Raw genomic sequence first — 21,840 nt, 5'->3', positions numbered from 1 at the left:
ACCATTGACTACCATAGTATTTTTCCCCTACTATGGTATAGTCAATGGTTGCTCTATCGGCTTGGTTACAAACATTCTTCAAAATATCTTCTTTTGTGTTCAGCAGAACAAAGAAACTCATACAGGTTTGGAACACCTTGAGGGTGAGTAAATGATGACAGAATTTTCATTTTTGGGTGAACTATCCCTTTAACAGTAACTTCCAAAAGCCCAGAAGAAACCAAGGCAGAACACCGTAACACCAGTTACTGTTCTTTGCCTTTGTTTTAGAATGCTCAAATTGAGTTAGGATACTCTGCTATTGTTTAGCCGTTGTTAAGTTACTGTGTCAGACTGGAGTTACGGTATTTTGCCGTTGTTTTACTGTCCATTAAAGTTTGCTGCGTTTATATTACAGTGTAGCCTGTCACCGAAGCACTACTGACACACGATACCTGAATAAAAACAAATAGTTGAGTGGTTGTTTTTACTAATAGCGTTTAAGGATGGTTGAGATGGCTTTTGAAATGCCATGGTCACCAGATTTTATACAGTTGTTACTATAATGATTTTGTAAATGGTGAACCGCAACCAAATATTGATAATGTGGAAGTTACAGCCATTTGCATTGGTCTGACTTCTCACTTTTTGCAGACAATACAAAGGCAGAGTATACAGTAACTTCAAAATAGGGGTTAAAAGTCAAGTTTGAGCTCATTTTTTTTTATGTAGATCATTTTCATTAGTAGCCTACTAAAAAATCTTATAGACAGACTTCCAGTTTCCTACCTATAATTAATTTGGCTAAAATTCAAACTAAAAATCATTCATTTTTCTCATTTCCACACTCTAGCGAGTTAAAGTCTTTTGCCTTTGTGAAGGCAGAATGGCCCTGTTCCAAATGGCACACTTCACTTTCGGTCTTGTGGACTTACAATGGCTGCCGCGTGCGCGTGTCCGTTAAGTCCACGAGACCGTAGTGTCCCATTTGTCATTTTAGGTCTCAGAAGGGTGCTCGCGAGCGCCCCCTTCGCGGTCGATATGCGCCCTCGATGCGCACTTCTGCCGAGCCAGCACTGGTGCGGGTTCCGCAGCGGACTTCTTCCCGACAGTCAAAGCGACGTAACGTCATGAAAGTGCGGACCGTGTGGACTCGTATAAAAAGACCACGAGTGTTTAGGGTGCCATTTGGGACAGGGCCTATGTGTACTTTCTGGTGAACTATGCCGGCTTAGTGGCACATCTCTTTAAACATCACTAGGTGGCATCAGTGAACCATGGAGCGTAGGTCATCAACGGACGTTAGTGCACAGTCATCGCGAGACGTGTAAATATTGAACATGAGTGAACTATTTTTATGATGCCAACGACACAAATGTAAAATAAGTAGGCCTACCCAAGAAATGCCTCTAATAAGATGCTTAAATGAACATAATGTATGTATATTATGTCGTGCGTTTATATTATGGTATTAGGCCACATTTTTTATAATTTCTATGTCATAACATTAATAACATTCTGTGTCAATTCTTGATTATATAAAACAGCTCCCTTAATTTAAAATAACATAAGTATGGCACTGACTTTACAATAAACATCCCTAAATTCCACTGCGCGCCCTCGCGTTTCTCACCGCGCATTCCCGCAGCCTCGCTGACATCACGCGTGAAGCCGTGAACCCCTCCCCTGCCCGCGGCGGCGCGCTTTAGCGCGGTCTCGCTCCTCTCTTCAGATCAGCAGAATCTGTTCATCCCGAGACGGACAAGATGGCGATGTGAGTGGGTTGCGCTTTGAAGAGAAAGCAGCGACTCACATCATTTCTTCAACATTAAAACGTCGGTTGTCTTGATGTACGTTCGAATAAGCGGGAAAGCGCTTCTTTAAGAAGGAAAATCGCCCCTCACAGCGAGGTGATTTGAAGAGAGCGTCGAGGACATCGACTCCTCCGTGTCCTTTCAGGCTAAGCTGCTAGTCAGCTATTCGGGAATTGCTCAAGAGAAAAACAGCCTCAACCTCAGGGGAAATCGTCTTGTTTTTTTACTCAAATGTCGAGGCAACAAAACTCCTATTGAAACCAATGTCCGTTATTATCTCCTTTTCGGCGTTGTGAGTTGTTAAGGACACAGCTAGCGAGACCCGTTTTAGGCGAGCTAGCATTGTTTCTACTGGACTGAAGAAGAGGGAGCAGCCTGAAAACCTCACCCGTTCACACAGTTTCAGAGTAACTCTCGGATTTTAGGACATGGCCAGCAGCAGTGGCTCTAAAGCCGAGTTTATAGTCGGTGGAAAATACAAACTCGTTCGTAAAATCGGATCCGGATCCTTCGGTGACATATATTTGGCAATCAACATCACAAATGGCGAGGTAAAGATGAAATGGATGTTGAATGCATGTGCTGAATGACTGGGATAAGAAGATTGAGGGGTTTATACATATGTCCAGCTCATCACATCTGATTACCTGGACACACTTCACATGTCCACCGTAAAATATAGTTCGTATAGTCTTGAAAGAGTACAATATTTGTGATATTTGTATGACTTAAAGGTTTTAATATTTGTGGTAAGTCAATCAACAATGTATCATTGCGGATTTTAATAGAAATGGAAGGTTTCCCAGATCAAGTAATTGATCATGTGCTTTCAAATAATGAATCAAATTCCAGTACGTTGCAAACCTATATATATATATAGACAAATAATATAACTATAGAAGATACATAATATAACCTAATTTTGAATATTTTCAGGAGGTAGCTGTGAAATTGGAATCACAGAAAGCCAGACACCCTCAACTCCTATATGAAAGCAAGTTGTACAAAATTCTCCAGGGAGGAGTCGGGATCCCACACATCAGGTGAGTAACTTACAGATGTCTTATTATTCGTGAAATTATTATCAGACTTAATTAAAAGGGGCAACCGTTAGCTGGACTAGTTTTATCTGGTTGAAAGACCAACTTAGCATGAGATCGAAAGCAACTGGTTGAATACAAAGTATACTTCGACGCATAATACGTTACTTGTCTTATTAGATCATCCAGTTCTGTTTATATACTTTTATTTATCGTTTTTTACCTTCGATAGCGTCGACATGCTAACTAGCCCGGTCATTGGCTCTAGCGTTTCTTTGAAAACTGTGGCGAAATGTGTCTTTATAAACATTGTGTTCTGTATAATGTATACTATTCTAGTTTAATGAATGATATTTGATCACGAAGTGTGTGTTTGTGCGTTGCTGAGTAATGAGTAATGAGCGAGTGGGAAATGGCCGCTGCTCTTTTGTTGTGTTTGTTCAACATGTCCTCCCTCTCGATCAGAAAATGGCGGATGAGGGAAAACAAGTTTCAGGGCCTAGTGCGACTGCTACTCTCTTCTCAAGGTGACTGAGCCGTACGAGCGCTGATATTAGTTTTAGAACACATTTCGAATTGTATAAAAAAGCTAATCTTTGATTGGATGCTTTAAATAACTGATTATAAATGTATATTTGAATGAAGCAGAGTGGTTGTTTTGGTTTCACACAAAATGGGTTGAGGTTGTCACGTCTTCTGGCACGTTTTCGGGTTTGCACGTTATCGTTGAAGGTAAATGACGTCATACGTTTCACATTCTGAGTGCAGAAATCCCCTACAGGTAAAAGTTTCTTGCTGGTTGAGTTGGTGTAATGATTTTCTTAGCTGTTTCCTTGTGCAGATATGCTGGCCTTTTATAATCTCTTGGTATTGTCATAATATATATTGACTAGTTTAAACCCTTATCCTGGGACATTTGAGAGGCTGAGGGCCTAATCTTTCATAAATCTACTCAGATCAAATGACTTGGCATAAAAACGTGAATAATTTTTATCTAATAGTGACATGGTAGTTTGCAGTGAGAAGGTTACCAAACCCCAAGGTAGATGTTGAGACCTGTTACATGGCATTTTCATGCAAAGTATACAATTGAAAATAAAAGTAATGTTTCAGGTATGTTTGTATTAATTACCCTGGCTGGCACCCAGACAGACAAGTCTAAATCTGCTTTCAAGTTTTTTGTTTTTAATCTTCTGAACCTTCCCCTCTTGGCTCTAACAAGCTGAAATTACTCTGGTAATTATGTGTTAAATTAACTTTGCTGCAGGTGTAGTTGATGGGAAAGGCTGGCATTACCTGCATGCACAAACGTGAGGTGTGACCTTAAACATAATATTGATTTATTTATGATAAATATTTCTGTGTGGGAAAATATTTTTCCTTTGTGTTTATTTCCTTAAATGGTTAGTTCACTCAAAAATGAAAATTCTGTCGTTTACTCACTCATGTCGCTCCAAGCCCGTACAATCAGAACATGTGAAATTTAGATTCAATCTGTTAATTTTATAAAGTGATTGTGTCTCATCAAATTTGAACTAAACTGCTAAATTATATGGATCAGTTTTACGATCTCTTTATTAACTTTTTTCAGCGTAAAAAAAATACAGAAATTGCTCAGATTTTGTTAAAAATATCTTAATTTGTGTGCCGAAGTTGAACAAAAGTCTTACGGGTTTGACCGAATTTATTATTGGGTGAACTAACCCTTTATTTCCTATTAAAATGACTTGATTTTGGCCATGAACTTTAACTGAACAATGGTAAATGTAACTGCACTTTAACTTCATACCAACTTGTTTGCCGTTAACTGTGGTTTCTTTTCCTAAAGTTTTCATAAATGCTTCACCAACCATGGTTTTTGTTGGTCATTAGTTTTTCATTGTAGAACAGAATATATCATTTAGTAAACTAATCTAGCCGACAGAAGGTTTCCCAAGGTATTATTAGTAAATACGAATGCCATGCCTTTGCCATCAATGAACTGCCATTACAGATTGCATTTAGGTGTCCATTTCTATGGCATCTCATGCTGACAGCAGCTTGGCTGATTAGAAATCGGAACTCTTAGACCTTGGCTAGTTAACCCTGTGCAGTTAAGAGTTAGGTAACCCCTGTAATGGTCGGATGGATTTGCCACACTGTAAGGACTAGACTATAGAGGCAGCCATTAGTTATAACTTAAAAGCATATAATACTCCCCTCTATTTACTCTATTGCTTTCAGGTTGTGTGTTACTTATAATTACTGGATTGAATGAGGAAGATACTAGTTGTAGGTTTCTCATCTTTATTTTTGTGCTTTTTTAGCTTGAAGTAGTTTTTAATGAATGAATGAATTAAAGTTTCCAGCAGAAAGGATGTGTAAAAGTACTGGTTTCAGTCACTGGTTACTAGAGCTTGGAAAACCTGCCATACAAGATCTCCCTCCCCCACACTCCCTAAAACCACTCACTGCCTTTGCTAATGAAAGAAAAGAGCTTTGTGTGCTCTTCAAAGTCTTTTATGAAAGCTCAATCACAAAGTGTCTCTGCGCTTTATTTAAACACATACTTTTATACCAACACCTCTGTGTGATTTAATAAACTGCGTTGTGTTTGAAGTTAAAATGTTTGGGCGAACTACACTGTTTTGTTAAGTCTCCCCTTAGTTTTGCTTTGAAAAGAGGAAATGAGTGTCCCACAGAGGCCTGTAGTTTCCGTAAGCAAGAGATTACTCCTGCTATGAATTTCTGTAACCACTGTGAATAACTATACTTGTTAAACATGAGTTTGTAGTATACATTACTGGATTTGTCTTTCTTAACTTGTGGGACAACTTCCCCGATCTTCATTATTTTTGTTTTTGCTTCTTGTATTCTCTTTTGTATGTAAAAATGCATACATATTTGTAAATTATCCTGAAAAAAAAGCCTAAAATGGAATCTCAGGAAAACAGTATTCATTGGTTTTATATGAACAGTTAGCATGAATGCAGTTGCATCCTAGGGCCTGTTTACACCTGGGGTCTGTTCTTCGTACCTCGTTGAGATGATTTGACAGATCCCAGATCTTTTAATTGTGATAACTCATCTCTAGGTAATTTGGTTCTTTTAATCTGGATTAAAATATCTGGGTTAAATTATCTTAGATTACTGCGCTTTCTTGTGTTCCCTGAAGAGGGCTGATGATTCGATATTCCAAACCACGATCGGCAGTGCAGCGATTGGCTGGCGGCAAGACGGCAACATAATGACATTATATAATTAATAAAGCGACATGGCAAAACTTGACAAAAAAAAACAAAAAACATGAATTTCTGAACCTTTATAAGGAAACAGCCAAGCGACCAAAACAACATAAAAGTTATAATAGATAAATGAAATGTTTTTTTGTTTTTTTTTCACATGATTCCCAATTATTTATATTCACGATTTATAGTATTTGTCCACCCTTTACATTTTTATTCCAATGTTCTAATTAGCAATTCATTTAATTGTATTCAATTTGAAGCAGATTTGTAACGTGACAGTATTAAAGTTTCTTAAGGGTCAAGATCAAGTTATCTGCTTCTCCTGCGCTGCATCAAGCCACTCCCTTAATATCCGTCATCACTCAAATGAATGCAGGGCTCAGAATAACTGTACGTGTGTAAACCTCCAATAAAATTGTAAAGTAATTATTCCATCACAAATTAATATCAAGAGGCTGTGTCTATATTAGTAGCAACATTATAATATTATTTCCAAATACATTTTATATTATTATTATTTAAAAGTATTGCCCCTGGTTCAGTAAGAAACTCTTGTAATAAAGTAGCAGTGGCTGGGACAGATTTTTAGTATCACCTCAAGATGCAATCTAATCCTGTTTACATGAAATAAGCTGCTCCCGTGCAGGTTTGATCTTCCACTCTAAAAAATGCTGGATTAAAAACAACCCAAGTTGGGTTGAAAATGGACTAACCCAGCGTTTGAGTTGTTTTAAACCAGCAATTGGGTTGTTTTAAGCAAATATTTTACCCAACCGATGGGTTAAAACAACCCCCATTCACTGGGTTAAAACAAACCAATTGGGTTAGTCCATTTTCAACCCAACTTGGGTTGTTTTTAACCCAGCATTTTTTAGAGTGTACGAACCTATTGCTATGACAGCAAGTCCAGGATGAGCTTCGAAGAACCAAACAATCCAAGATTATGCCAAATTGTCAACAATCAAATCCAGCTAACTGAGTTAGCGGCGTATGAAGAATGGACCCCCGGTCACTTCATGCATTTTCTATGATCGGATAGCTATCCGATTGTGAACGGATCAGGTGTAAATGCCCTCCCAAACGCATTTGAAAGTGATTTAAATCTGATCACTCATGTCACTTCAGGAGATGGCCTAAGATGCATTCCAGATTAAACTGGACAAGTGTAAATGCATGTAAATTTGACTCCTCCCAAAAAATGTGTGAGCGTGATATAGGCTATATGACATGTTATAGCCAGATATGACGGCGCTACTGCAACACGCATCGCCGCAGATGAATAGCTGAGTATCTCTTCAGCAAGCCAACGTTCAAACTGCTGCAAATGAAAGTCGCAGAGGCTCAAAACACAATCATCTTAAATTGTCTTACCAGTGCTGATGCTGCTTTCTCTCATATTGCAGCCTTTGATCTCGAAATTAGCTGACAATAAATAACATGCAGCTCATATCTGTTGCTTTCTTTGTCCCGAACTCCATTAAATTTGCATAAGAGTGGATTTATAATCGTTTTGTGGAGACTCGTTTATGTGGCCATGTGTAAATGGAACAGTTTTAACAAATCAGATCGTTATCCGATCAGTAAAAATGCATGAAGTGACCAGGTGTAAACAGGCCCCTAGATAAGCATCTCAGTGATTAGGGGTCAGTTTGCGGATCAAAGTTCATTTTGTATTGTCATGGTGAAATGGGAGATGTTGGTTTGCTGGCATAGATGGTCAAATGGACACTAGTCTACTGCTGCTCCTTGTGTCTACACAATACCTCTTTGTTTATGAGACTCTCTAGCATGATGGTTGCTTGGCGACTGCTGTAGCAATGTGTTCACTAAATGTGCGACTCTTTTGAACCTCCACCTGCTGAGCTGTGTATCTGAGTCCTGGTTGTCAAAGCTTCACTAATATTTTAAGAGGCACTTGGTTGATTCTGTGCAAGATTTTGCCATTAACAATTTAAGCACTGCCCTAATACTCTATTTTTTTTTTTTTTTACCCATGCTAGAAGTGTCTAAAGGGATTGCTAACTAGTGTAACGTGTTATATAGTTGTTACTGCGAACACTACACAGTCATGTCACCAAGCTGGATATATTAGATGCCATTGTCCACAGGGTGTGCCGCATAACTTTGGCACTTCCTTAACTGATAAGATTCATGCTTTATTGTCTCGATATAACTTAGTCAGCTATGTTCCATTTTAACTGTTTTAATTTCCTTTGGCTAAAATATTATCTTGTAAACTTGAGCAAAGTGTCATGCAACATGGCATTGATTGAAAGGATTAGGTCTTTTTGAGAGAAGCACAGCTTTTCATAATTTGATTGCTTTTTTTTTTTTTTTTTTTAATTGTCATGCAATCTTGAGTGTCATCTGTTGGTGTTCATCGATTTGTGATGCTGTTTTTCAGGTGGTATGGCCAAGAAAAGGACTATAATGTCCTAGTGATGGACCTGCTGGGGCCAAGTCTGGAGGATCTCTTTAACTTCTGTTCCCGCAGATTCACAATGAAAACTGTCCTAATGCTTGCAGATCAGGTAATGACTGGTTACCTGGCTTATAATAACAAACATTGAATGGTTTTGTGGCATGATCTTAACCTGGTCGTTTTGCTTTCACAGATGATCAGCAGAATCGAATATGTGCACACAAAAAATTTCATCCACAGAGATATCAAGCCAGACAACTTTTTAATGGGTATTGGCCGTCACTGTAATAAGGTAAACTTTCACCATTTTCTTATTTAGAGAAAGATATTCTGTTTTAAGTGACATGGAGGATTGACTGCAAATAAAACTGCAGATCATTTAGGTTTCCCGTTACATTCGCATGGATGAACACTGGCTTGAGAGCCTGTGATGGTTAGGTTTGTCGCTCTGCTGATTCGGGATGGCTGGGTTGTACAAAGAATATTTGGTGGGAAATTTCAGGATCAGATAAAACCGCAGTGAGTCCTTAGACACAATGTTTACAGCTTAACTTATTGATGGTTTGAGAATCACCTGACGGTTGGGCTGTGGACATCTGTGGACATGGATTGTATGTCTTTCACTCCTCAAATGGAACTTGTGCATGATATGTGACTTGTGGTTGTTGTTGTTTTGTTTTGTTTTAAATTTATTTCTCCCTCTGACTGAGAGCCTTTGAAGTGCTTTGCACAGTTTTATTTTTCTCTATTCAAATGTACAGAAGTTGCCTGGTTTGTATTTTGTTTCAGATAAACTCTTAATTTTTGAGCCCTTGCAGACAGGCAACATTTGGCAAAGTTAAAGCATCATCTGCAAAATAAAACAATGACCTTCCAGCTCTGATGGTCGTCTAACAGTTCAGATCAGTTTCCACTACAAATTCTGGTACTTTTGGTACTTCAGTGAAGCCTGTATTACCATTTTTGGCAGTGCTGTCTGGAATAAATGTTTACCATTGTGTGTCTGTGTGAATGCCACCCTCAAGCTTTTATTTTTATACATACACATGAAATTGTCACCTTTTTCACTAAAACTCTGGATGCACACGCTCTGCTTTTGGATGTGTAGCTGTCGACATCCACCCTGGTAAATGAATCATAGTTAAGAAGTGCAGTGTACTCAGCTGACGTGAAGATCTGATTTTAGCTATTGCTTTGCAAACCCCCACTGTCAGTTGGTGAGGAATCAAAAGGCCTATCAGCTAGCATTATCCACTGCTCTCTACTTATATCACTCATGCGATCATAGCCACTGTTGATCCAGCCCCCAGTAAAACTTTTTCCAAATATAAAACTGTTATCTTGGAGAAAAAGTAAAGCACGTTGACATGTCTTGACCAAGAATGGTGCAGGCCGACATGTGACATTAGTTCAACATTAAGTGTAAGTCTAAAAATGGAAGTGTTCAAGAGAATTGTTAATGTTTCATGCAGTGATAATTTTGCTAGATTTGCTTAAAGTTCTGAATCCAAATATTCCAGCATATAAAAGAACTATGCTTTGCAGCAAGTTTAAAATAGTCTCCTCACACACTCCCCCACTCTCCTGCCACATTGCGGATAACCATACTCAGCTCGGCACCATTGTAAACTAATGGCTTGTTTTGTTGCTTTACCCTGGGCTGCTCTATTGAACTCTCCAATGTCACTTCCACTGAAGCTGTCCCATCTTGTCTTTTGTAACTAAACTAAAAAAAGTTTTTTTTTTTGCTTTAACATGAAGGTTAAGTCATGCACCTCTTAAACTGCACGCATTTTTTTTTTTTTGATCCCTACTTGATTTGGCCTCTCCACATGCCAAAGTATTCTAGCCTCTTCCTTACTGTAGGTGGTCCAATGATCTGTTAAACATGAAATGCAATATTTATCCTTCACAGGAGTTTAAAGGGGTGGGGCTGTTTTGATTGGTTGCATTTGTTCTCAAAGCTTCTCATGCCTAATTTTAAAACAAGTGCCCATTGTAGTGAATGGCCTTTAGAGTTTGCCCTTCTTAACCCTAGTTGTGCCATTTGTCTTGTTCATGCTAAGGTGGGCTTAGCTGTTAATTACTATATGGCACAGCTAGCGTTAAATGCTGCCGAATGTTTATGGATAAAGCCTTGGCAAAGTCAAAAAAGAGAATCAGGCTTGGGGACAATTGGTATAGATTTACACGAAGAACACTGGGTTGGGCGGCCAGAGGTGCCATGTACAGTTTGCCTCTGCGGCTCAAGAAACCGATGAGGCAAGCCGGCCCTGCATTTATATGGTCTGAAATAAAAATAACTATTGCTAGTATCTGAGCCTGGGCTTATGGAAAGACGTCTGCCATTAGCAGAGCCTCCTCTGAGTTTAAGATAGGAAGCTTGCTGGTGGATGAAGGATTGCCTTAGGCTTTCTCTTCCCCTCCCTCTGCTCCTTCTCGCGTTCTTTTTCTGAGCCTTGGTGTTGCCTGTCTGCGCTGGCCGTGTGCGGTTGTCAGCAATACTGTTTGATGCACTGCACCCTCTATTGTCTGTTCAGTGTTTAGAATCTCCAGTGGGGAAGAGGAAAAGAAGCTTGGCTGTTAGTTCTTCTCAGGATCCATCTTTCTCAGGATTAAACCAGGTCTGAAACCACAACCACCTCCTAATCGCCCAAATTTGTTTTAATTTTTTATTTTATTTATTTCCTTTTGGAATTTTTTTTAATCCCATTTTGATTTTCAACAATAACCATTAACGTTTGTTGGCATTAAACCAGACACACATGCTAAACAGAACTAGAGCCTTAAACCCCTAATCTGGACTGAAGGGATATCTGTATTGGCAGGTGAAGGACTTGTCACTTTGAGAGAAAAAAGTATGATTGGTCTCAGCCCTAGTCATTTCTAAAATAATTGTCTGTCATAACATGATGATTTTACTTTACTTTATCCTTGATTTAAAGTGCTAATGATGTATTTGGTGTTGAAGTTATGGTTTTCCATTTTAAAGTTGTTGGAGAGAGACCGTGCCCGGTGCTCTTATTGTGATTTGTAATCAAAGACTTTATGACAATCATTTGATTGGCCTAGTTTCACTGCATTGGGTGCTTGTTCTTGTTGCAGAATACATCTTTCAGTTTATTAGCAGTGCTTTGTGACATTGAGGCTTGTTTTCCTGATCCAGCCATCTAACATTGGACTGTGCTGTCAGAATGTTGCCTAGCTTGCAACCATTTGCGCACAAATCCACGTGAAAACTGTAGCCTGATATTGACAGGGTTGACATTTTAATGCTTTCTTTTTAAATTGTTGCATGTTTTCTTGTCCTGAGATGTGCTGACGAATATAACATTGCTTCTCAGAGCCTAAAGTTAAAGATCACAGCTATTTCTAGGCATCTACAGAGCACTGACAGGCAGTTAAAATGGCAAAATATTAAATATTTGTGTGGGTATTCACATTGATAGGCAAGTACTTGTACTCTGGACTATTTCAGAGGAGAAGGGATCTTACATAATTTGAAAATGGTTAAATAATTTTGGCTAAAATAAACACTGATGCTTCCTCGTTGTTGTTAATCATCATGGGTTCTTGATACTTTTTTTTTTTTTCAGTCTAAATTGTTTTCCATCGCTGGGGAGCCCTTTCAGGTGTCCTTGCTTACACTGTTGTGGTGTTTTTACACTTTAAAAAAGGAAGTTGTTGAACAAGATTTAAATTATAATGTAATTTTTGATTTCTAGTAAGCCTTGGTTGTGTATCTCTTTTCTCCTGTCTTGACCTATAATAGAAAGGTCTAAGTGCAATTGCATGGTTGGCGTAACTAATTGTCTTGACAAGAGGAAATGGGTTTCAAATCCCTAGTTGAGCCAAGCAAACTGTCACAGCTGAGTGCATATGTTACAGTATGGCTGCTACCTCAGTGAAAAACTGGTTGGGTGAGGCGCTCTTGCTGGGACTGCGGCCTGTAGGTGTGTGTGGGACACTGGGTCTGACTGGCTTTCTACTAATGAGAATATTTCAGTCAATGACAGGCTCTTAGAGCTGACTCTTACTTTGTTGCTTGGATAAAGGGTGTGTTTCCTTTCAGAGTAAGCTGCATTTGCGTTATAGACTCTGACCCCATTGCTTCGTTAACTACAGCCACTGGATCATGTCATGTTTTTGTTCTGAGGTACAGGTAATAGGTCAGACAGCACACAGAAGGAAGTTGGAAGAAAATTCAATGATTTTGCGGAATCACTGGTTTTCCTTGTTTACAGTCAGTTCTAAAAATTAAATGTCATTCTTTTGTTCTTGTTTTTACTTTATTTATATAGTTGTTCCTCATCGACTTTGGTCTGGCCAAGAAATACCGAGACAACAGGACACGACAGCACATACCCTACAGAGAAGACAAAAATCTCACAGGCACAGCTCGCTATGCCAGCATCAACGCACACTTGGGCATCGAGCAGAGGTGAGCGCTCCTGCCTAAACATCCTTTATATGTCCTTCATTTGTCAATTAGTGTTGTCGTGATACTGGATTTTCCAACTTCGATACGGGAAAGCTGCCATGTATACCACCAAACAGGTAATTTATTGTAATTTTGTTGCAATAGCTTACACAGAACAGGGAGGCTTTATTTGAATCGTTAAGCTAAATTGACAAAAAAAGTAAATGGGCAGGAATAAATAAGAACAAATCAACATTGCAAACAATAGCTCAAATAAATATGATATAATAGAGACGCATGAAATTTCTCAGGTGGGTCTAACAATAGTATTCAGATAACTGTCATGCAATCTAAATAAACAAAAGCTTACCTGAGACCTTAACTGAAGTCTTTTGCAATAACTGGCAGCAACTTTAATTTGTGATAGGCATTGAGATCTTAAGTGATTGATAGGCCCTGCTTGCTTGCCCTTTACTGGAGGATTGGTATGTCAGTGGTCAGCAAGTTAATTTAGGCTTGCTTTACTCAATCGCAATTACTCCTTTGCATTTTAAACATTAAGGTTTGCTTCTTTTTTTTTTTTTAAATGATCTGCCCTCAGACATGCTTAAAAGCTCTTTGGCTTGACTTAATCTTATTTCGGCTTAACAGTCGCCGAGATGACATGGAGTCACTAGGATACGTGCTGATGTACTTCAACAGAACCAGCCTGCCATGGCAGGGACTGAAGGTAAGCAGGACAGAATGCAAGTTTTCATTAATAATGGCTGGATTTTAGATTGGATCACACAGCATGCCTTTTAAATGGATTACTTTTTGATAAGCATGCCAGTGACTTTTCTGCTGTGCATGGTTTGAAAAAGGACATGTTAAATATTGACGTTTAGAAATGCTGTCTATAATTGGAGCAGGTGAATAATCCTTAATGTGAATGAATACTATTGCATCTTTTTTACTGTGCAATAGAAAAGCCTTAAAAGAATGAACTATAAATTGCTAGGCAGTATGAAACGGGCCAACAGGTGGTGCCTAAAAAAGTGCTGTAAATCTTTCAGCTGGGTTATTTATGGCCTCCAGCACTGTGGGATTGCGCACTGATGAACAGTCAATACCAGATCATAGCGTGCAACGTTCTAATTTTTTGCCCATAGGCTGCCACAAAGAAACAGAAGTATGAGAAGATTAGTGAGAAAAAGATGTCGACCCCTGTCGAGGTGTTGTGTAAGGTATGTGAAATTCTACATCCACACAGCAAGGCTTTTCAAAGGTCTAGTCTCATACTTTGCTTGCGGCATGTGCGTTTGTAACACGAGTTTGGCTCTTTCTCCAGGGTTTCCCAGCAGAGTTTGCCATGTACCTGAACTACTGTCGTGGGTTGCGGTTTGAAGAGGCACCTGACTACATGTACCTGCGTCAGCTTTTCCGCATTCTTTTCAGGTGCCTTACAATTTCCTATTTTACCTCAACACTTCTAACTGGGCCAGAAACACCAAGACGCAGCCTAGTCACAACTTGTTTTCAACATCTTTGTTGCCAGTAGAGGCTGAGGTCACAATTTTGCAACAAAGGAAGTTGGTTTGTATGGGTGTTCTCACTCCTGCTTGATTTTTTCCAGGACTCTGAACCACCAGTATGACTACACATTTGACTGGACCATGCTGAAGCAGAAAGCAGCACAGCAAGCGGCCTCCTCAGGGGGACAGGGGCAACAGGCACAAACCCCCACAGGCAAGCAAACTGACAAACCCAAGAGTAACATGAAAGGTTAGTAGCAAACAGCCAAGCGACGTTTTCAGTGCAAAAACAGAGACACCAATTGCTTACATTTGTGTAAAAAAAAAAGTGGATTTGGAACATTCGCTCCCCAAAAGATTCATGAAACATGAAATGCAAAGAAATGGTGTTAGTTCAAGGATGCACCCCACTCAAGAGGAAAAAAAAATTCAATTGGTATGTTTTGCAAAAGCAAAGACGTCCTTGGGAAATTTGACTACTAACTTTGTACCAAAAAATGTCTATTCTTCTCTGGGACGAAGGGTTGGCTTCATAATCTTTTCTGTGAATGTCAGATAACCATCCCTTGAATTAACCCCTTTCCAAATGGGATGCTCTATTTGACACATTTCTCCCAATCATTATTCCTGGATCTAACACTTGTTAGTCTTGATTGGTAATGGTCTCTTCAGTATAAACATGGATATGTGGGAGTGATTTCTAACCACAGACTAACCAAGACCATGTAATTTCCACATCTCTTAATTGACTTTCTGTTCTATATGTTTGGTGTTAAGGGAACTGTAATGGTGTGCTGTTATATCCATGTGATTAATTGACAGTGATGTTTTTGTGATTCTAGTTGTGGATCTACTTTCCAGCAAAATACATGCCTTATCTAGGCATATGGACCTGGAGTCGAGTGTGTTTTTTGTTTTTGTTTCCTTAGGCAGCTTTTGACATTTTCTAAGGCAGAACTGTTGATGAGGGATGTTAATGAGCATATATAGTGTGTTTCGCTCTACATTAATAAGTAGTCCTGGTCAGATGGTGTAGGCTTTAATGTAGTCTAAATCGGTTGTGCATCTAATGCAGAGTAGGCTTGACACTTAGAAGGGCACAGTTAAGTGGAAAAGCTGCTTTCACTCCTCTTCCATTGCGGTGTCCTTTAGTGCCCTGTTAAAGTCGGACTACAGCAGTATTCGGTTTTGGGCTGCATAGTGCATTAGGGTGTCTGTTAATTTATAAACTGTTAATAGTACATCTCAGTGGTTTTAAACATCTATGTAATTCTACCTTGAAATGGCATATAGTCCTAAATTTTAGGGATGTGTTGATATTAAAATTTTGGCCGATGCGATAATTCTTTAAATTTGAAATCCAATAACTGGCCAATAAATCTAAATGCAAATTTTTATAATTTGAGAGCCTCATTACAAAAACATTAAACGTGCTTCAACATAATTCATCATAATACATAATATAAGATTTTGAAAAAAAATATAGGTTGTCATAATTTTATGTAGCCTATATGGCAGACTTGTTCTGCACGTTGCACTTAACTGTATTTTCCTTTTCTAATTAATTCCAATCATATTTAAAGCAATTCAAAACCATCATGGCAAACGGTGCACATCTGAAGGGTCTCAGCTGAAGGAAAAAATCTTTATTTATCGGTTTTAATAGATTTGCCAAATGTTCTTATAAGTCTGATAATGATGAACACATATCGGTTGAAACTATATGGTGGCAGATATATCTTACTTATTGTCACATCTGCTGACCTGATTAAACTACTGTGTATAATATGTATATTTTTTTCTTCAGGTCTTAATGGCCACAGAGGACGTTGGATTTAATATAGCAGCTTTGTGATCTATTTCCGCAGATGATATACGTAGCTTTTTAATTTTTTTTCTTTCTTTTCAGTCCCATGGTTCACGTTGTGGTATTTGTTCATAAATGCACAGTGAAAAGCAGGAAGTCTGTTTTACACTCAAGGTTTGTCCTGAATTGAGGAGAACAACTGCTGTTAAAAGTGGCTGGTCTAAGAATAGCATTTGCTGATGAGGTGGTATTGGCCTAATCCTTTGTGCATACTGTTTTAGTTTGATTGAACACCATCCCCCTTAAAAAGCCAGGATGTGTAATGTACCCTGCTTCGAAATATGATTGTAACATTTGGATTGCGATAACTATCCATTCAAAGATTTACACAGCTTAAAGTCTCAGAAATGGAGTACTGTCCCTTTAAGATCCCTTCACTGAATAGCCACAGCCAAGAATTTAAGTGGTAATGCTCAGGAGAGTTTGAGCTTGAAAGAACTTTATTTGCAGGGGATTGTTGGTTTCTTGGTTACCGGCACAACTTTGTTAGTTCTGCAACAACGGAGACCCGGACTTTGCGCTGCTGTGTTATTGTGCGATTTGTCCTGAGAGCGCTTCGTCAGCATACTTCCTCACTGTCGATGAATGCAAACTTGTCAAGCATTTAATTTTCTTTTCAATTCCCCTTGTCAATGTTCCATTAGTGTCCATAGAAATGTCAAGGCTGTGGTAGCTAAATGTAACCATACTCTTCAAGTTGTAGCAGCTCGAACCCAACAGCCAGGTTACTTGGCAACTGGTTTGGATCATTTTTGGATTGTGGGTTAGTTCTAAATGACACAAGCAGTGACCTAAATGGGCGATGACCGCTTTTGAATCTTATTATCTTTTTTCTTTTTAAAGAGGAAACTAGTATATATTTTCTAAGCATGATCAATTTTATTTATTTTTCACTAGAGTAATGTTTCAGCTGTAGTGTAAAAATGACTCCTTAGATTTGACTCCGTCCATATTATCCTGTTTGATTTTGTGCTCTGTTTGCCTGGGGCAAAAGCACATTGATTTTTAGAAGCAGACCACAGTTGAGAGTGCTGCGCTGAAAACATTTCAGCGTTTTTTTTGTGTATGTACATAATTTGAAACTCCTTGTGAGGTTAGCAATCTCACTTTTCAAATTAAAACTGTACCAATGTTATTATTCTCAGTAGGGATGGGCATTTTTGTCAATTTCTCATTTCGATCATCGATAGGTCTCAAAAACGAGTACTCGGGGGCGGGGCATGTCCGTCATTGAGATAATGAAAATACTGTTATGAAAATGGTTGTTGACAAATACAAACGTGACATGAAAACAGGTATATGAAAACATGAACATATAAAACAAAAAATAACTGCTAGATTATGATGCATAAATGTCTTTGAAAAAGAAACATCTTTTATAAAATGACCGTCTCAAATAACCAAGTCAGTAATATCGAGCATTGCCTCTGAGCTGAAACTTGCTAGCTTTGAGCTTGTTAGCTGGTTAATAAACTCAACCAAACGCACCCTATGTCAATATTAATATGAAGATTATTATGAACCTATTACGACATAAATCAACACAAAAGGACGTGAATGCGCACGTGAACTTCAGCGGGCTAGATTTTACAGGCTATGGTTTGAAACGGAACATTTTGAATGCGCTCTTCCCTTAACAACGCTGATACACGGACAACGAAAGCACACAGAAACCACGTTTTATTAAAATTGTGTTCTCATTATAATGCTTTGACAGATTGACTCTGCACATCATGCACTTAATTTTATTATTCATGATTGAAGCATTTACAGACATCACTGCGCGTTTTCAAACTCATAACGACAAACAACTTTAAATAAACTAGGTCTAGCCTACTGTTAAAAAATATGAGAACAGTATAGCACTGCTGCATTACTAATATCAATGATTCTGAGAAAGAAATAGCCTATCTAAAAAGAATATGACTGTCTCTAAACCATCATGTCGAGCATGAAATATGCGTTTGAGCTGAAACTGAAGAGAATGAACAACAGCCAGTATTAACGGCAGCGCTTTGCTAGCTTATTAAGCTCAACCAAACGCTTCTTATATTAGATTAATCAGATAGACAACATAAAAGTAATCTCACAACGTGCATCTGCAGAAAAGGACGCGAATGCGCACATGAACTTCACGCGCTAGTCTGAGTGTTCTCGCTAGTTTCTCTATGGATCAGCTGATACACGGGGAACTAAGCACAGATCATTTACAGCATTCTATTTCCATCTTGCACTAAACATTTAATGATCACAGTGATTCCAGACGTCACTGCTGTGCACGCCTCAGTTTCACTTTATTTCGCCGCGGTCTGAGGTGCTGTATAACGCTAACCAATCAGACCTCCGGTACTGCGCAAAACGACGCAATAACCAATAAAGAGACAAATGTTTTTAAAGTCAGGGCGATCATCGTTCTCATGATCGATGATCGCTGTCACGTTCTAGTACTCGACCACTGTTGCCCATCCCTAATTCTCAGGCAGTTTAATTCACATTAACTTAAAGGGATAGGTCACCCTAAATTGAAAAACTTACTCACCTTTTATGTAGTTCCAAACCTGTATGACTGACTGACTTCTATTATACATAAACCGAGACATTTCTCAAAATATATGTAAATATTACAATGTGTTATGGACAGTTAAATATTACATGCACACAGGAAATCAAAGGGCTCCGATGTAGGGTTGGGTATCAAGAGCCATTTTAGAGCCGGTTCCAAATGTATAAGAACTGATATACGATTAGACACAAAATTAACTTTTTAAAGTTACAAAGGTTATTCAGTTTAGATCAGTGAGTGATTTTTCTCTTAGTCTTTTGTTCTTTAACACCTCAGTATCGTATTCATTATAAAATGGATTCCTGTGGGTGCTTTTTAATGTGATTTTAGTATCCCTTTTTTTGTACTGCTTTTTAACTACCCTGTGTAGTCAAAACATTTGATCCCTTACAAATCATCTTTGATTACTAAAATGACATTTAAAAAAATTCTCCTGTAAAAAAATAAATAAAACAATCATGCCTTTTAAAATAGCTTTAATGTAACACTACACCCTTGCTTTAGGTATATACGGATCCATAAATATACAAATGAGCCCCGCCTCTCAATCATACAGGCTCATCATACAAGTTGATGTATCAGAATGGCAATGCGTTTTATGTATCACACTACAGCGTCGAACACATGATGGTAATTTAATATAATTTAGCCTTTGGTTTGACTTCGTTGTCCACCAGCTAATGTGTTGCTAATGTTACAAAGCATGTTCCCGTTCGCCATCTTGGCGTCAGACAGTTGCCTTCTAAAAAATATCCTTAGAAACCCTTTGAACAACTTAGAAAGTCAGTGGAGAAAGGCGTATAGTTCATAACATTGTTACATACATCATATTCATAATACACATATTGCTAAATGTACCCGATTATTTTTCATATCAACCGAAAAAAATATACTGGGATAATCTGGCCACCCGTGCTTTTGTGATTCGTCAAATGAAGGTAATTGGTGATGTAAGAAACACCAGCGATTTCAAACCGTTTTAATTTTTTTCTCACACTGCAGTTTTAAGGAGAAAATACTGCGCAATGGTGTTGACTTCTGCTTTAAGACGAACCATGTGCAAATTCATATTAAAACACCACAGTGTCATATAAACAACATAACTTGAAGGCTTCTAGCATGTTTTTGGGAATCTTGTCATGCCCCCTCTTTACATTTAGCTCTTGACATAAAGGATTCTTGAAAGGACAGCTGCTTTGCTCCGAGCTGGTTTTATTTAACTGTGGAGTGGCTGATCGTGCAGCAGCTGAAGTTGTTAAGGAGTCAGTCTGCTATAGTAGCATATGAACGAGTAACACAGCCATGTCATTATTAGTGAAAGTCCCAACTGCCCCGAAAGCACCCTCAGTACGCAGTCCTTCAGACCCTAATGTGGAGTAAATAGTAAGTCTGGGCTGTTGTAATGAAAGTGTTTATCCCCTTTGAGCCCCTGTGATTTTGACATGAATGCTTTTTTGAGATGCTCTGCAGCAAGTCTCGACTTTACTGCAGAGAGGGTCTGATGACTTTGCACTTTCTCTCTTCCAGGATTGAATAATGCTTTGACTGGTTTGGCCGCATTGATTACAATAGCTCAACCCCATTCAGCTCTGTGCCGCTAACTTTTAACCCTCTCCTCTATATCTATCTGTCTCCCTGTCTTGCAGGTTTCTAAGCATTAAGACAATGTAATGAAGCAGAGCGGTCGTAGCAGGATTTGCCTTCCAATCACACCACGGCATCTAGGATCAAATTCACCAGAACCTGCCAGGCACTGTGGGCAACCTTTTTCCTGTTAAAGAACTTTTGTTCCATATACTATATATGTAATCGGTATATATAGATAAGATGCTCCGCATATATCTATATATTGGTATGTATATACTATATCCACACAGAGAGCAGGCTTGGAGTTGGAAGCTGTAGCCTTTTCTATTGTCCTGTCCCTTAAGACTTTTCGCCCCCCCACCCCCCCCTCCTTCTTTGAAAATGGAAAACTGTCGAAAATGGGGATAACATTGTGCACATGCCAATATTTTCCCGAGTTTTCTCCTTCAGGAAAGCTGTTTGGGGTCCTTACTGAATTCTTGGTTGCCCATCAGAGCAGTTTTGGCCCCCTTTCTCTTCTCATCGTCCTCTCGTCACCAGAGTGTGGCACGAACCCAGACACTCTTCTGTCAGAACGGAGACATCGAGACACAATTTTTTGTCCTTCAATTTTTTTTTCCCCCCTTCCTTTCCTCAAGAAAAGTGAATCAAATCTGTTTTTTGTTTCAAATGTATCCAAATAATTAAAAAGGCAAACATTGGGTTTTGTTTTTCTTTTCTAAAAAGGTAATTACGATTCTGCCTGCTGATATGTGCTAGAGAGCTTCTAATGTGAAGATTAAAAAAAAACATTCTAGTGACTACTAGGTTTCTCTTTAGAGCGCTGCATTAACTATATTGTACTTGGTATTCTGAAGTCTAAAAAAAATAAATGAATAAACTCCACTGAATCATATTCATTACAAATTAGGCATCACTCTGAACTAAACCTGTATGTTAATTGCTTAGATGAAAATTGTATGCATCGATGATCTGGGTTTTTTTTCTCTTCAGTAAATGTTCATATTGATTGAGAAAGTAACCGTTCGTACGATTAATTGCTAAAATAGGCTCAATGTTCTGTTTATGAGAGAAACGTGCTCACTCCACCCTTCCCATTACCATTTTTATATGCATATATCTTTTTTTTTTTTTTTTTTTAAATCAAAGAAATATATACTTTTTCAGTTTTATAGTTGTCTTTCCCTGTATTGAAATGATCATTTTGGGGAAAGGGTTTTTTTCTTTTTTCTTTGTTGCTTCTTCCTGTGGTGAAGCAGATCCTCCTTGTAAAATATCTCTGGGACTTTCTCTCTGCAACAATTTTTCGCTGCTGTTTGGTAGCGGTCTTTAGCTCATTTCTTTTTCTCTTTTTTTTTTATTGCAAAGAAAATGTTGGAGGGTTTCTTTTCTATATAGTTTTGGGTC

General features: G+C 38.5%; 1 protein-coding gene across 8 annotated transcripts; it reads left to right on the top strand.

Annotated features, from left to right (window-relative positions):
• Positions 1 to 1,011: 1,011 nt before the first annotated feature.
• csnk1a1 (casein kinase 1, alpha 1) lies at positions 1,012 to 21,576 on the top strand (the record flags this gene model as incomplete). 8 transcript variants are annotated; one of them, XM_079839864.1, is made up of 11 exons in its annotated part: positions 1,012 to 2,344; positions 2,730 to 2,836; positions 8,465 to 8,591; positions 8,676 to 8,774; positions 11,023 to 11,106; positions 12,784 to 12,923; positions 13,554 to 13,632; positions 14,054 to 14,128; positions 14,233 to 14,339; positions 14,518 to 14,630; positions 20,493 to 21,576. In XM_079839864.1, the coding sequence occupies exons 1-11, from the start codon at positions 2,222 to 2,224 to the stop codon at positions 20,498 to 20,500; spliced, it is 1,062 nt and encodes a 353-aa protein (XP_079695990.1). In that variant the 5' UTR covers positions 1,012 to 2,221. The 8 variants fall into 8 exon arrangements, with proteins under 8 accessions (XP_079695990.1, XP_079695988.1, XP_079695992.1 ...); XM_079839862.1 differs by having other exon boundaries at positions 14,518 to 14,666; XM_079839866.1 differs by lacking the exon at positions 11,023 to 11,106.
• Between the last annotated feature and the right edge of the window lie 264 nt (positions 21,577 to 21,840).

Source organism: Gobio gobio (assembly GCF_949357685.1).
Source record: "Gobio gobio genome assembly, chromosome: 16".
NCBI lineage: Eukaryota > Metazoa > Chordata > Actinopteri > Cypriniformes > Gobionidae > Gobio > Gobio gobio.
The sequence above is the reverse complement of the archived record's forward strand: the minus strand, read 5'-3'. Positions and strand labels throughout refer to the sequence as shown.